General features: G+C 37.6%; 1 protein-coding gene across 2 annotated transcripts in view; it reads right to left on the bottom strand.

Moving 5' to 3' along the window:
- Positions 1 to 14,342, bottom strand: part of KDM5B (lysine demethylase 5B) — an 83,630-nt gene that overhangs the window by 8,408 nt on the left and 60,880 nt on the right. For both annotated transcript variants that reach the window (XM_007988917.3, XM_037985733.2), the window contains 9 exons: positions 13,402 to 13,596; positions 10,580 to 10,761; positions 10,284 to 10,408; positions 6,770 to 6,920; positions 6,499 to 6,613; positions 5,473 to 5,828; positions 4,771 to 4,909; positions 1,623 to 1,802; positions 837 to 995 (listed from right to left, as the gene is read on the bottom strand). In XM_007988917.3, coding sequence (XP_007987108.2) covers positions 837 to 995; positions 1,623 to 1,802; positions 4,771 to 4,909; positions 5,473 to 5,828; positions 6,499 to 6,613; positions 6,770 to 6,920; positions 10,284 to 10,408; positions 10,580 to 10,761; positions 13,402 to 13,596 — 1,602 coding nt within the window. The remainder of the gene's footprint in view (positions 1 to 836; positions 996 to 1,622; positions 1,803 to 4,770; positions 4,910 to 5,472; positions 5,829 to 6,498; positions 6,614 to 6,769; positions 6,921 to 10,283; positions 10,409 to 10,579; positions 10,762 to 13,401; positions 13,597 to 14,342) is intronic.

Here is a 14,342-nt window from a genome sequence, read left to right as displayed (position 1 = left end):
AACCAACATATAAACATCTCAGAAGGGTGACTGTAACTTTCAGTTAGTCTTTATAAAAACAAACCACAGATGGAATGGAGGACCTCTGATGGCAGAAATCTGTCTAGAACCTGACTGAATATACAAACATACACTAAAGACTTTATCTGTGTCAAAATACCTAAATAAATCAAAGCAACCCATGTCTATCGCAAGAGGTCCGGCAGTTACAAACAAATCAATGGGAGTTGCCCGGATCCATAGATGAACCCATTCAATCTAGTCCCAGTAGCAGGTATACAGTCCCACTCTAGAACGGGCAATGCTTCGTGCCATTAAAAGCATCACATAACTATCCCTTTTTAATCCTGATAAGGTGCTTAATGTGTAACATTCGTTATATATTGCTTCGTCTCCTTGAAACTATCATCTTTGAATCAACAGTATGTTGAATCAGAGATTTAACGTCTTCTAGATGAGTATCAAAGTATCCAGTAAACTTTTAAATGTACTTCTTAACTGTAAACTAATAAATTGGCACTGCAGTTTCATGTATCTATTCATATTAGTTTCAATATATTTAGTTAGCATTCCTGGATCAACCCACAGGCACTAAACAAGACTGTTTCTGTGTCTGTCAGTCCCTGACTGGGAAGCCTACCCTGAATCTTTCGCACCTCTATGCATCTTACCATTCAAAACTCGTAACACTTGACAATTTTCAAAAAGTCTTTTTAGTAAAACTGAACACTTTCAATTTACTCTACTTGCCTTCTCCAAATTCCTATAAACCAGAGAGGGTCAGAAATTATTCTTCCCAATAACACAGAAAGGAGAAGAAAAAAACCCCTACATACAGCTGAAGCAGTCTCTTTGCTTTCAGTTAAAGCTCTCTCCAGGTCACTCAGACTCTCTAATTTGGTGCTTTTTTTCTTTCCATTTGGCAAGGGCTCCTTTAACTTTCTCTGTTTCCTTTTCAATCCCAAAAGGCCAATATCACATCGAGGACACAGCACCTAATGTGGGACAAAGCACAACGAACGGTAAAATAAATTTCAGATAAAGCATTAGGTAGGAAGTCCCAAAATAAAAGCCTAAGCAGTAAAAAGGATGTCCATTTCTTAGTATTGAAGATTTTCTTTGGAACGTGCAACCCTCAGACTCTCCTTTACAAAAGGAGGAGGAAGACTCTTATGAGATTGACTGATTCCTGATTCAATTAAGTAACAAGTAAAAAATGTGATATATACCAACTGATCCCAGTTATGATGCACAAGCAACAGTTTACACAAAATACAAAAAGTGCAGTTAAAGCACTTTTAAAAGATGGGGGAGATCATTTATCAGGCTTACGAAATTCAGGTGGGTGAAACATGGCCAAGTTTAAGAGTCCAATTTCAACACAGAGGAATTTCACCCAGTAGGAAAAAATTTTCTTCTTTAAGATACTGTTATCCTAAATGAACCAAGAAAACATTTAAAGGTTGCTTCACCAGAAGATTAGAAGAATCTCCCTGGCTTTTCTGGAAGAACAACTCACAGAATATAGATTAATCTGTGATGTCATCTTTGCATGTGATGAACTGTATGTTTTACCAACTTGGAGATCTAAGGTCTTGCAGATGAGCTGGTTGTAAACTTACCTCTAAGAGAGAATATGGAGAATTCTCAGTCAAGAATGTATTAACAGCACATTCTTTCCAAGCCTGAACCTCAGCTACTAGGGATTCTAGTCTTGGCAAAGAATTCAGATGTACTGGGATAGATCGGCCTCGTGTAACAAGTTCTATGAGTGTGTCTAACACTGGCACACGTCCTCCAGCCTAATAAATCAAGGAAAATTACAGCAGTTTAGAAAAAAGAACACTTCTATGAAAAACAGGAAAAGCATAAATCAGATTGGTTCACTGAGTACTTCAGATTACTCCATGATCTCAACATGCTAAATTCACAAACAACATGCTAAATTCACAAATGTCAACCTGCCAGCTGACCAATAATGTTGGGGGTAGAAGTGACACTTAGAGAACCTAGTTTGGTCTTTTGTTGGTGGTGGTGTTTTTTTATTTTCTTTTTTTTTCTTCTTTCTTCTTTTTTAAGACAGAGTATCACTCTTGCCCAGGCTGGAATGCAGCGGTGCAATCTCAGCTCACTGCAACCTCTACCTCCTGGGTTCAAGCAATTCTCCCACCTCGGCCTCCCAAACTGCTGGGATTATAGTGAGCCACTGTGCCGGGCCTAGAGAACCTAGTATATGCTAGACTCTAAGGATACAAATGTGAACGTGGCATATACTGTGGTCCCTTTGTTCTATTTACACCCTTCTAAATTCACTCATCACATTGATCCCTACTGATTTCAGCAGAAATGAAGGTTTGTAGAAACTCAAGACTTTCATACGGAATTATACAAATAAAAAGCAACAAAACAATATTTTACCCCAATCCACTCACCAATGATTAATTAAAGCAACTCAATATAAATTATTCAGGAAACTAAAATAAAAGTTGAGACAGCCCAGTGGTTCTCAAACTTTAGCATACGTAAGAATCATCTGGAAGGCTTGTTTAAACAGTTTCCTTAGTCCTATCCCCAAATATTCTAATTCAGTGGGTCAGAGAAAGGTCCATAAATTTGCACTTCTAACAAGTTCCCAGGTGAAGCTGCTGTTGCCAATGCTACTACTGCTGGTCTGGGAACTGTATTTTTAGAAAAAGATAGCCAAACTAAGAGAATAAAAGCATTAGGTTATGGAGGATGAAATGCATTGGTGTTGCTCTAATACAATGTAAAACTTAGCATCACTGATGTCAGGTCATCCAGATATGTCTCCTGTTGTGATGCAATATAGAATATACAGTATTACCTGACATTTTAATGCATTATATTAAAAAATGTTTAACTTGGATGCACCAGGGTTTTAAAACTAACTTCCAATTTATAGAAAATACAGAGAATAGAACACTCCACAAAGAAACAACCAAACAAATCCAGAAGGTGGAGCATACCACAGGATAACTGTCTAGTCAGTGACATGAGAAAAACTGGGTTAGGGAGGAAAACGCTACAAGATCAAAAGAAACTTAGAGATGCCAATTAGGTGCAATGTGTGTTCCTGGGTTAGACAAACAGCCATAACGGACATTTTTGGGACAACTAGGGAAGACTGGGTAGGTTATTTTGCTGCCTTTGATATTTATTCTTAGAGGATTAAAACTGTTAGGGCATAAATGTTCTGATGGACACTTAAGAGCGTGACTCATAAATTAATGCTATTCCTATGGTATTTAATTTAGAAATCCGAGTGCTTCCTATGTGTAAAGCAGAATACTGCCTAACATTTTAAAATAAATAATCCACTAAATAGAAAATAGTTCCTTGTTGTTAGTCATGTCTATTAGTCCTTAAATAAATGATTCAAAAACAAGGTAGCCAATTTTTTCAGGAATGAAGCAAAACTTGCCTTTTGCCCTTAATGGCACTGTTACATACATAGTAAAAGTAGCATATACATATAAAATATGAAGGAAATAAACTCATCCAGAAGCATGCCCTTGCTTTCTGATTTTATATGCCAGCCTCTCCTTATTGCCATGACCTCACCTTCTGGCTGCTAGCAATCATGGAGTAAAAAGGAGGACCATGACTAAAACTAATTACTACAGTACCACCTATCATTGACAAGTGCCTACATCTAAAACTCTCATTAACGAAGTTTACGTCCATAGTAAATACTTTGTTTTTGTTTTTGTTTTTGTTTTGGCTTGCTGGAGTCAGTCCTTAATTATGTAATCTCCTCAAACAATATATCTTCTTTTCCCTATTAACAAGAACAGATGCCCAGATGCAAACATTTGTCTAGAATTGTCCTGTTTGGTACTTCTTGTTAGCAACTAGCCAATTAGCACCACTTAAAATTACACAAATATTCAGAAAGCCAGGTAGTATTTTTATTTCTAGAATTTGAGGACTTCAACAAAACAGAACTTGAGACTTTCTTTTTCTCAATAGGTCAGTAACACCTATTAGTTTATGATGATAAGAGATAAGGGAAGACATCCCCCATCAAACACTTTTCAAATTAAGTCATTCAGTCAGTCGTCTGAAAACTGGGAAAATCATATTAAATAATGCATTCTTTTTGTACCTTAACAATGCTACAAGTGAACTTAATTCTTTTTTTAAACTTATATACAGGTCAAAAAGTATGACATCTAGCATAAAACCACAAATACTTGGTGGAAATGACTTTGGATACTTTGGATAATTACTTTGGAACTGGCTAGGTTTTTATTTCTTTTGTAGGGTTGGGAGGGTACTTTGAAGTCACTACTTCATGAAAATTCTGGGCCTTAGGGCTTAGTTTGGGCATTTAGTCATATAACTAGATTCGTTGAATCTGCTATTACTGATTGTCAGAACTTCAAAGTTGTGGACAAGCCAACAAGAGGTAATCATACTTATCAAAGAGTAGAAAACTACTTTCTCTCACTACTTCATTGTAAGTTCTTTTGCTTCAATCTGCAGTCAAGTACTCAAGTTTGTTATGAAAGACTCCCGAGCTCCCAGAAAAAGTTGGTGACACTGTCTAAGCTTTAAATATTTGAGACAACTGGTCAGGATAATAGCTGGTAAGTACATCCAAATAAATCTGAATAGAATTAGTCTTCTGGTCAACCCCTAAAATACTGAAACTGTGCAGCGAGATCCAACATATTATTCTTCACAACTTTCCAATATTGCTCTTTCTGGACGCACTTACACATTCCATATATACTTTTTAAAACCAACCTGCAGGGCCTCTACATCCTGAAGCCAGTCTCTGGCTCTCTGCACTGAGTCTTTCAGAGCTGCACCATTGGGCAGATATGCGGGGATCTCTTCGATTTCCCTTACTGCCGTAGCAAGGCTATTCAATGAATGCCGTGGCCTACAAAATGCAAACAAGGACTTCTTAGTATTTTATATGATGGTTCATTTTTCTTTAAATGGTTACCAAAAAGACTAGCATTTCAAAGGAAATTCAGTATGGCAAAGAAATTTTTTCAAATGGCATTGTCTGTTCATGTTGAAAATTATCTGCACTGTTTTCTTGCAGAACAGTGCCTACTGACTCTCACACGTTTCTCTTTTAAGACTCCTTGGCACCGTATTTATTAACTGTGAATTTAAACAGCTTCACCTATTTGTAAGTATTTTCCTCTCTCGAAGACAGGATATTAACAGGATCCAGGGAAATTTTATTAAACCAACTCTAGAAAAGGTGTATCCAATTGAATTATTCATTTTATAATCAGTAAAATAAGAAAAAATTGACATTCTTTTATTCAGGTCCCAAAGCAGCTCCAAATATCTCAGCTATTTCTACATGTCTTCCACATGCATAATAACCGCAGCTATTGAGCACGTGCCATACACCAATTGTTGTGCTCTATGTTTAAGATGGAGAAAACTGTCCAACCTTCCCAAAGAAAGAGAAGTCTGCTTTTTCACCTGGCCTTGAGGAGACTCTTGGCTTTGTCGTCCCAGTGCTCTGACACTGTGAGCAGTTCCTGCAGCCGGGCCATAGCCTTCTCCACTGCTGAATACGGGGCCAGCCCTACCCCTAGGTCTATGAGACGTCTCATATCATCTAAAGTAAGGGAGCTGGGGTCTAGGCAAGCTTGCTGCACCTCTTCCAGCCAACGGGCCTGTTCCAAACGGATACGCATCTCAGCAAGCTGTGGAAGTTCAACATCAAATTCAAAGCTGACATCTAGCAAGTCCTGCAGCTCCGCAGCACTAGGCATTTCCTCAGACAGTAGTTTCTGACTATGCTGTTGAAAATCTTCTACACGATTCAAGAGATCCTAAAAAAATACACAGGTTATTGCATTAAAACAGTAATTTTCAGTAATTGGCTTCTTTCAAACTTAGAATCTTAAATTCATATTCACTGACTCTAACATCTCATTTAATTTTAGTAATAATATAGGTAAGTAAGATAATACATAAGCCAACTGACAGCAAACACTAAGCAACTATAACGGAGACCTTATCCCAACTCAAACTAGCTGAGGTCACTTTCTTTTTCTTCCTGCAACCTCTGCCTCCCAGGTTTAATCGATTCTCCTACTTTCAGCCTCCTGGAGTAGCTGGAACTACAGGCATGTGCCACCATGCCTGGCTAATTTTTGTATTTTTAGTAGAGATGGGGTTTCACCAGATTGGACAGGCTGGTCTTGAACTCCTGACCTGGTGATCCGCCTGCCTCAGCCTCCCAAAGAGCTGGGGTTACAGGTGTAAGCCACCATGTCCAGCCAAGGTCACTTTCAAAGGAAAAATTTCCAACTTTATTTCCCCTCTGTGGGCCTACTATTATAATCTGTTTATATACACATACCACTCAATGTATTATTAAAAGCATCTGCAAATAAATGTACATACTAATCATCAAAGATTACTTAGTAATGTCAATCGAGTTTATATACAAAATACAACATTACCAAAGTATTCCCCCACACATCCCTCTATGGTTACCTTTAGCAATGGTGTCTGACTGAGGACACATGGAAGAGCATACAGCTGTGTTACAAACTGCCGGAGCTCATTCACTGTCAACTGATTTTGGGATTTCCCTCCACCAGATCGATATCTATAAAGACAAAGTCCCAAGGAAGCCATATAAGAATATATATATATATGTGCACCACACCCAAGTGGTCACAGAAATTCAAGACAGAAGGAGTCACAAAAGGTTTCCAAACATAGGTGCCAAAGAATCCAAACTCACGCAGTCAGAAGCACATACCTAGTTTGCCTTTTGCCATTAAGCAATTGCTGCGCAACAGAGGCACACTTCTCTGCATCCTGTGTGACTAGGCGAAGGTGTCGCAAAAGATCATTGTCTGGGAATTTCTTCATTTCAGATTCTTCAATTAAAGCCTTGAAGCTGACAAGGCCTAGGAATTAAGAAAAAGTCATATTTTCTGTAATCATTATGTTTATTACTACTGGTATGAAATTCAGAGGAGACTGGTTTTGTCAGTTCTTGTCTAGAAATGTAACTTCAAATTCTTGCAGTACTTTAAATTATTAATAAATTTGTTGATTTGATTTTTCCAGGGTGGTGGCTGAACATGGGAGTTTTTTTTTTTTTTTTTTGAGACAGAGTCTCGCTCTGTCGCCCAGGCTGGAGTGCAGTGGCCAGATCTCAGCTCACTGCAAGCTCCGCTTCCCGGGTTCACGCTATTCTCCTGCCTCAGCCTCCCGAGTAGCTGGGACTACAGGCGCCCGCCACCTCGCCTGGCTAGTTTTTTTGTATTTTTTAGTACAAAAATAGGGGTTTCACCGTGTTAGCCAGGATGGTCTCGATCTCCTGACCTCATGATCCACCCGTCTCGGCCTCCCAAAGTGCTGGGATTACAGGCTTGAGCCACTGCGCCCGGCCGAACATGGAGTTTTTTAAACAAGTGCCTAGAGTTCAACTTAAATATAAAAATGCTAAGACCTGACATGTTTTAGGGCGGGTACAGTGGCTGACGCCTGTAAATCCCAGCAATTTGCGAGGCCAAGGCAGAAAGATCAGTTGAGGCCAGGAGTTCAAGACCAGCCTGGTCAACACAGCAAGATCTCATCTCTACAAAATTAAAGAACTTAGCTAGGCATGGTGGCACACAACTGTAGTCAACTATTTGACAACCTAAAGCAGGAGGATTAAACCCAGGATTTCAAGGCTGCAGTGAGCCATGACCATGTCACCGCACTCCAGTTGAGATGACAGAACAAGACCCTGTCTCAAAAAAAACAAAAAACAAAAAACAAACAAAAAAACCACCTGGCATGTTTACAACAGACAAAAAGAAGAAAACAACTGACTTATGAAAGCAAAGTAAATATAAGTCTTACTGTGTGGCTTGAACCTTCTTCCTCCTGCATTTTATTCTACAGTTAGTAACTAGTGTGCTCAGTTACTAGAGCACAGTAGACTCAGAGACAATGATATTGCTCCTTTCCCCTAAATAAAAGGGGGTGGAGTTATGTGTTGGGCTACAGAAATGAAAGCAAGTGAAAACACTCTGAAAGAGAAATGAACTGGTACAAAAACAGACACACAGACCAATAGAACAGAATAGAGAACCCAGAAATAAAAATGCACACCTACAACTATCTGATCTTCAACTAATCTAACAAAAACAAGCAATGGAGAAAGGATTCCCTATTCAATAAATGGTGCTGGAATAACAGCTAGCCATATGCAGAAGATTAAAACTGGACCCCTTCCTTATACCATATACAAAAATTAACTCAAGAGGAATGAAAGACTTAAATGTAAAACCCAAAACTATAAAAACCCTGGGTGACAACCTAGCAATATCAGCCAGGACATAGGCACAGGCAAAGATTTCATGAAGATGCCAAAAGCAATTGCAACAAAAGCAAAAACTGACAAATGGGATCTAATTAAAGAGCTTCTGCACAGCAACAGAAACTATCATCAGAGTGAATACACAACCTAGAGAATGGAAGAAAATATGTGCAAACTGTGCATCTGACAAAGATCTAATATCCAGCATCTATAAGGAACTTAAACAAATTTACAAGAAAAAAATATTAAAAAGTAGGCAAAGGATATGAAAAGATACTTTTCAAAAGAAGACATATATATGGCCAACAATCGTATGAGAAAAAAGCTCAAAATCACTGATCATTAGAGAAATACAAATCAAAACCACAATGAAAGGCTGGGTGCAGTGGCTCATGCCTGTAATCCCAGTACTTTGGGAGGCCAAGGCAGGCAGATCACGAAGTCAGGAGTTCAAGGCCAGCCTGACCAACATGGTGAAACCCTGTCTCTACTAAAAATACAAAAATTAGTTGGGCATGTTGGCGTGTGTCTGTAGTCCCAGCTACTCAGGAGACTGAGGCAGGATAATTGCTTGAACCTGGGAGATGGAGGTTGCAGTGAGACGAGATCACACCACTGCACTCCAGTCTGGGCGACAGAGCGAGACTTGGTCTCAAAAAATAAAAAAAATTTAATAAATAAATAAATAAACACAATGAGATATCATCTCACACCAATCAGAATGGCTACTATTAAAAAGTCAAAACGTAACAGATGCTGACAAGGTTGTGGAGAAAAAGGAACTCATACACTGTTGGTAGAAGTGTAAATTCGTTCAACTATTGTGGAAAACAGTGTGGCGATTCTTCAAAGATCTAAAGACTGAAATATCATTTGAGCAATGCCATTACTGGGCATATACCCAAAGGAATATAAATCACTCCATTATAAAGACACGTGCATGTGCATGTTCACTGCAACACTATTCACAATAGCAAAGACATAGAATCAACCTAAATACCCATCGATGATAAGACTGGATAAAGAAAAATGTGGTACATATACACCACGGAATACTATGCAGCCATAAAAAAGAATGAGCTCATGTCCTTTGCAGGAACATGGATAGAGGTGGAGGCAATTAGCAAACTAACACTAGGAACAGGAAAGCAAATGCTGCATGTTCTCACTTATAAGTGGGAGGTAAATGATGAAAACATATAGATGTGTAGAGGGGAATAACACATGAACACATACAGGGGAACAACACACAGTGGAGCTTACTGGGAAGGTAGAGGGCAGGAGGAGGGAGAGGGTCCAGAAAAATAACTAATGGGTTATTAATAATAACCTGGGTGATGAAATAATCTGTACAACAAACGCCCATGACACAAGTTTATTTTTGTAACAAACTTGCACATGTACCCCTAAGCTGAAAAGTAAAAAACAAAAAACAAACTATATTTTCATAAGAAAAGAGAGAGAGAGAGATAAAAAGGGTAGTAGTGACTTTCAAAGGTAATGACAAGTGCCAGGGACCTTAACCTTAATTAGAACTCAGAAGTGATAAACTACCATTTCAGAGACTCCTGATTTAGTGTCATGCTGCCTTTGTCACAAGATGTTTGGTTTTTTTTTTTTGTTTGTTTTTTTAAAGAAGATTTCAATGTCTTTGTAAGAAATGTGAAATTTTTATTTCTGAGACAAAAATAAAGGTTTCCTAACAGTATCATTTTTGTTAAGTAAGTGATGTTGCACAACTCATATACCAAAATTTCACTATGATGTAAGGGCATCTGCATTATCCACTCTCAGTTTTAAAACCTTCTCTGCTGGTGCTCTGTAAACCTGGCTACATAGAGGGGATAACCAAGGATGAGGTCAGGCTGTTTCAAGAAATGTTTTGTTGACCTTAATTTGGTTACATCACAATGAGCCTCAATTTGCCAATCACCAAGTCATTTTCTGTACCACATACTTTTCTTCTTGTTGATCTTTGCCTCCAAAGCTTCATTCACATTCAGGGCCCATTCGTTGTAAGATTCTGCTCGAAGCTTCAATGCATTCATCATAGGGTAGAGATCATCCAGCGTGTATCTATACCTGGAAATAATACCACCACACTTAGCTTTGAGACGTGTAGCTTTGGAGAAAACTAGATGTTTTATATTTAACATTTCAGCCCCAGAACTGCGATGTCATTGAGCTTTTATAGTAAGGATCAACTGTTTTCCATAGGAAAAGAAAAAAAAAAAAATCATTCTTCCTACTTACCGCAATTTATATTTATAAGGCGGACAGGGACACAATTCTTTCACATGATGCAGGCAAACAAGCAGGCCAGGTTTACAAGAACAGGAGATGGCAGACATGAAGCATGTAGTTTTGCATTTTACACACTGACGTTCATCATCTGGCAATAGCTCAAAATCCATTCTTTCCGAATCAATCACTCCCTAGAATAAAGTATACTTTAGAGAAACCTCCAAAGGATAATATAATCCACCAGCCCAAGACAAGCATGCAGTAGTACTTGAGTTTTTTTTTAAAAAAAAAAAAAAAAAAAAAAAAGCCTTACCAAAATAGGGATGCATGATTTTAAAACGTGTGGCATACAGGAAACAAATGACCTAGCAAATATAGGCAAGTTCACTTGTCTAGGGAGATCTCCTTTTTCAGACAAGGCAGGTCCTTATGTTTGGTCATTTTGATCTGAGTATGAACACCATAGGACTGTAAAACTACTGAGGTTAGTTGTCTGTTCTACTCCAAACTAGCCTTGTCCACATTTTGGGTATAGATAAGAGCAAAAGAAAGGAATATGCTTCCTACTTCTGAGGAAATATGGAGAATCTATTAAAAGGAAAAAAATAAAAGGAAAGAACATGGGACAAGTGGAAAAGACTATCATGCAGAAATTGTTGAGTTTGGGAAGATGCTGAGTGGTCTCTTAGCCTTTTACAGGAATTTATCTGAAAGGATATCATTACCTGAATAGTTAGAAAATTTGTGCAATAGGAAAGACTAAAGCCATAATAAAACAGTTCATCCAAAAAGACTGCCAGGAACAATAAGGTCTTGAACTAGTAAATTTCAACATAATCTGTACCACCCAACATCTAGAGAACCCTTCTTGGATATACCTTTTGTCATTGAAAGACCAAACTTCTATCACCCTTTTTTCCCTATCTAAAACTGGATCCTAATCCAGTCTTGAGAATGCCAGTCAGTTTATGAACCACTGGGCTTCTTTCTTTTATTCTCTTATCCTGTATTTTAACCTTTTAACTATTTCATATCTGCCAAGTATATGGGCCAACAAAGATGAGGAGGGTAAGGAAAATGCTAATTAGATTTTGGTTTTATTTTTGAATTGGTCATTAAAAAGGACTTCATGGGATGGAGAGAGTTAAAATTTTTGTTTAAAATAAGATTAAGGACCAATTCTATGGATTTTAGTTGAGAATGAATCATGTAGTTCATACCCAATTTTAATGTGTAAATTCCATATCTGGAAAAATTCTCAGAGTTCTAAAAAATGAGCTACCATTTTTGATGTAAGACTTTGATGTAAGTCACTTAAACCCTCTGGGCACTATTTTCCCCAACTGTAAAACATAAGGGGGGAAGGTAGGTGACCTGCTGTTAAACTATAATAGGCTGCAGAGAGCCAATATTCTGGGATTCTACCCAAAGAGGCACATTTAAAAAACAAACAAACAACAACAACAACAAAAAAACAGTATTACTATTTGCAGATATTATTATTACAAAAGAATCCATGAAAAAGCTACTGGAAATTAAGTGACTTTAGCAAGGTCTCAGGAGACAAGGTCAATATACAAGTCAATTGTCTCTCTAAACACTAGCAATAAACCATTAGAAATTCAAAGCTTTTAAAAGTACAATTTATAACAGTGCAAAAAACATGCAATAAAAAATCATACTATGTTCATGAATTGGAAGACTCAATATTATTAAGATATCAATTCTCCCCCAAACTATCCATAGTTTCATGCAACGTCAATCAAAATTCCAACAGGAATTGATTTGGCAGGAATCGGTAAGTTGATGCTAAAATTTACATTTAAAAAAAAGTAAAAGAGATAAAACTAATTAAAAAAAAAAAGTTGGAAGACTCATACTACCTGATTTCAAGACTTCTTAGAAAGCTACAATAATCAAGACCATTTGGTATTAGCAATAGAATAGATGCACAGATCACCAGAACACAACAGAGTCCAGAAATAGACCCATACTTATGTGGTGAATTGATTTTCAACAAAGGTGCCAAAGCAATTTAATGAAGAAAAGACAGTATTTTCAAGAAATGCTGCTGGAAGAACTAGATATCCACATGTAAAAAAATGAACCTTGACTCATATTTTTGAAAAACAAAAATTACTTGAAATAGATGAAAGACCTAAATGTAAAACTTGATGACTTTGACTTTGTAGGAGAAAAATCTTTGTAACTTTGGATTAGACAAGATTTGTTAAATAGGAAACCAAAAAACCATGATTCACACAAGAAAATAATTAACAAACTGGACTTCATCAAAATGAAAAACTCCTGCTTGCTGAAAGACACTGGTAGGAAAATCAAAGACAAGCCACAGATTGGGAGAAAATATTAGCAAAACACCTATCTGATTTAAAAAAAAAAAACAAAAAAAAAACAACTGGTATGCAGAACACATAAAGAATTATTACAACAATCAAATTTTTAAAAAAATAAAGGGCAAGCCGAGTGTGGTGGCTCACACCTGTAAACCCAGCACATTTGGAGGCTGAGTCAGGTGGATAGCTTGAACCCAGGAGTTTGAGACCAGCCTGGGCAACATAGTGAGACCCTGTTTCTACAAAATATTTTTTTTTAAGGGGCAAAACATTTGAACAGCTACTTCAAAGAGACATATGTACATGTGGCAAATAAGATAGTGAATAAAAATTAAAACCACGAGATACTACATCTATTACAATGGCCTCAAAGAAAATACGCTTTAAAAAGACTGCTTTAAATGATATTAAAGTGCGTAAGAATTTTACTAAATAATACCCAATGACAACATGCAGTTGGATTTCCATAAGCCTTACCAATTTACGGACAGTTTCCCTTAAAGCTTTCTCATCCTCAATCATAATGGCCATGTCTTTCTGAACAGTTGAAGCCACTACAACATCTAGTACATCAGCCTTGGAAGCCATCTTGCAGATCATCTCATCATGGGAAAACACACAATATCGATGAAGCGAGCGATAATGCTCCACACACTGTCGGCCTAATGGCAGCTGTATCAAAAGATGGAAAGAAAAAAATAACATTCATCTTTCTTCTATCTGCAAACACCTCTGACCCATTATCAAATTACCAAACATCACACTATGAACACGTATCATTTACCAACCCTAAAACCAGACTCTGGGCCAGGCGGATGGCTCACACCTGTAATTCCAACACTTTGGGAGGCCAAGCCTTGCATGAGTCAAGGAATTGGAGACCAGCCTGCGCAGTGTGGTGAAATCCCATCTCTACAAACAAATACTAGTCAGGTGTGGTGGTGCACGCCTGTAGTCCCAGCTACTCAGGAGGCTGATGTGGAAGGATTGCTTGAGCCTGGGAGGTCAAGATTGCAATGAGCCATGATTACACCACTGCACCCCAGGCTGGGTGACAGAGCGAGACTCTGTCTCAACAAATTTAAAAAAACAACACATCAGACTCATAAGATTCCTAGCCTAGGCCCTAGGCCTTATTTATCTTTGCATCCCAAAGATCTATAATGTTATATATCTTAATTAAAAAGTGGTTTTTCTAAAAAAAAGACCCAATGTATTAACAATGTATTAGTATCTACAACAATGTAGAATCTAATTACAAGTATGACCTTATATATTTCCTGAAATAGTTGTGCTGAACTGGTAAGATCAACCTACTTCAGGGAATAATACTCCAAAAAACTACACAATGGAAAATAAGTATAGATATAGCAAGTACCATTATGACAAAATAATAATTCATTAGCTTTAACAACACT

Source organism: Chlorocebus sabaeus, chromosome 25 (assembly GCF_047675955.1).
Source record: "Chlorocebus sabaeus isolate Y175 chromosome 25, mChlSab1.0.hap1, whole genome shotgun sequence".
Lineage (NCBI taxonomy): Eukaryota > Metazoa > Chordata > Mammalia > Primates > Cercopithecidae > Chlorocebus > Chlorocebus sabaeus.
This window is presented reverse-complemented; position numbering and strand designations above follow the sequence as displayed.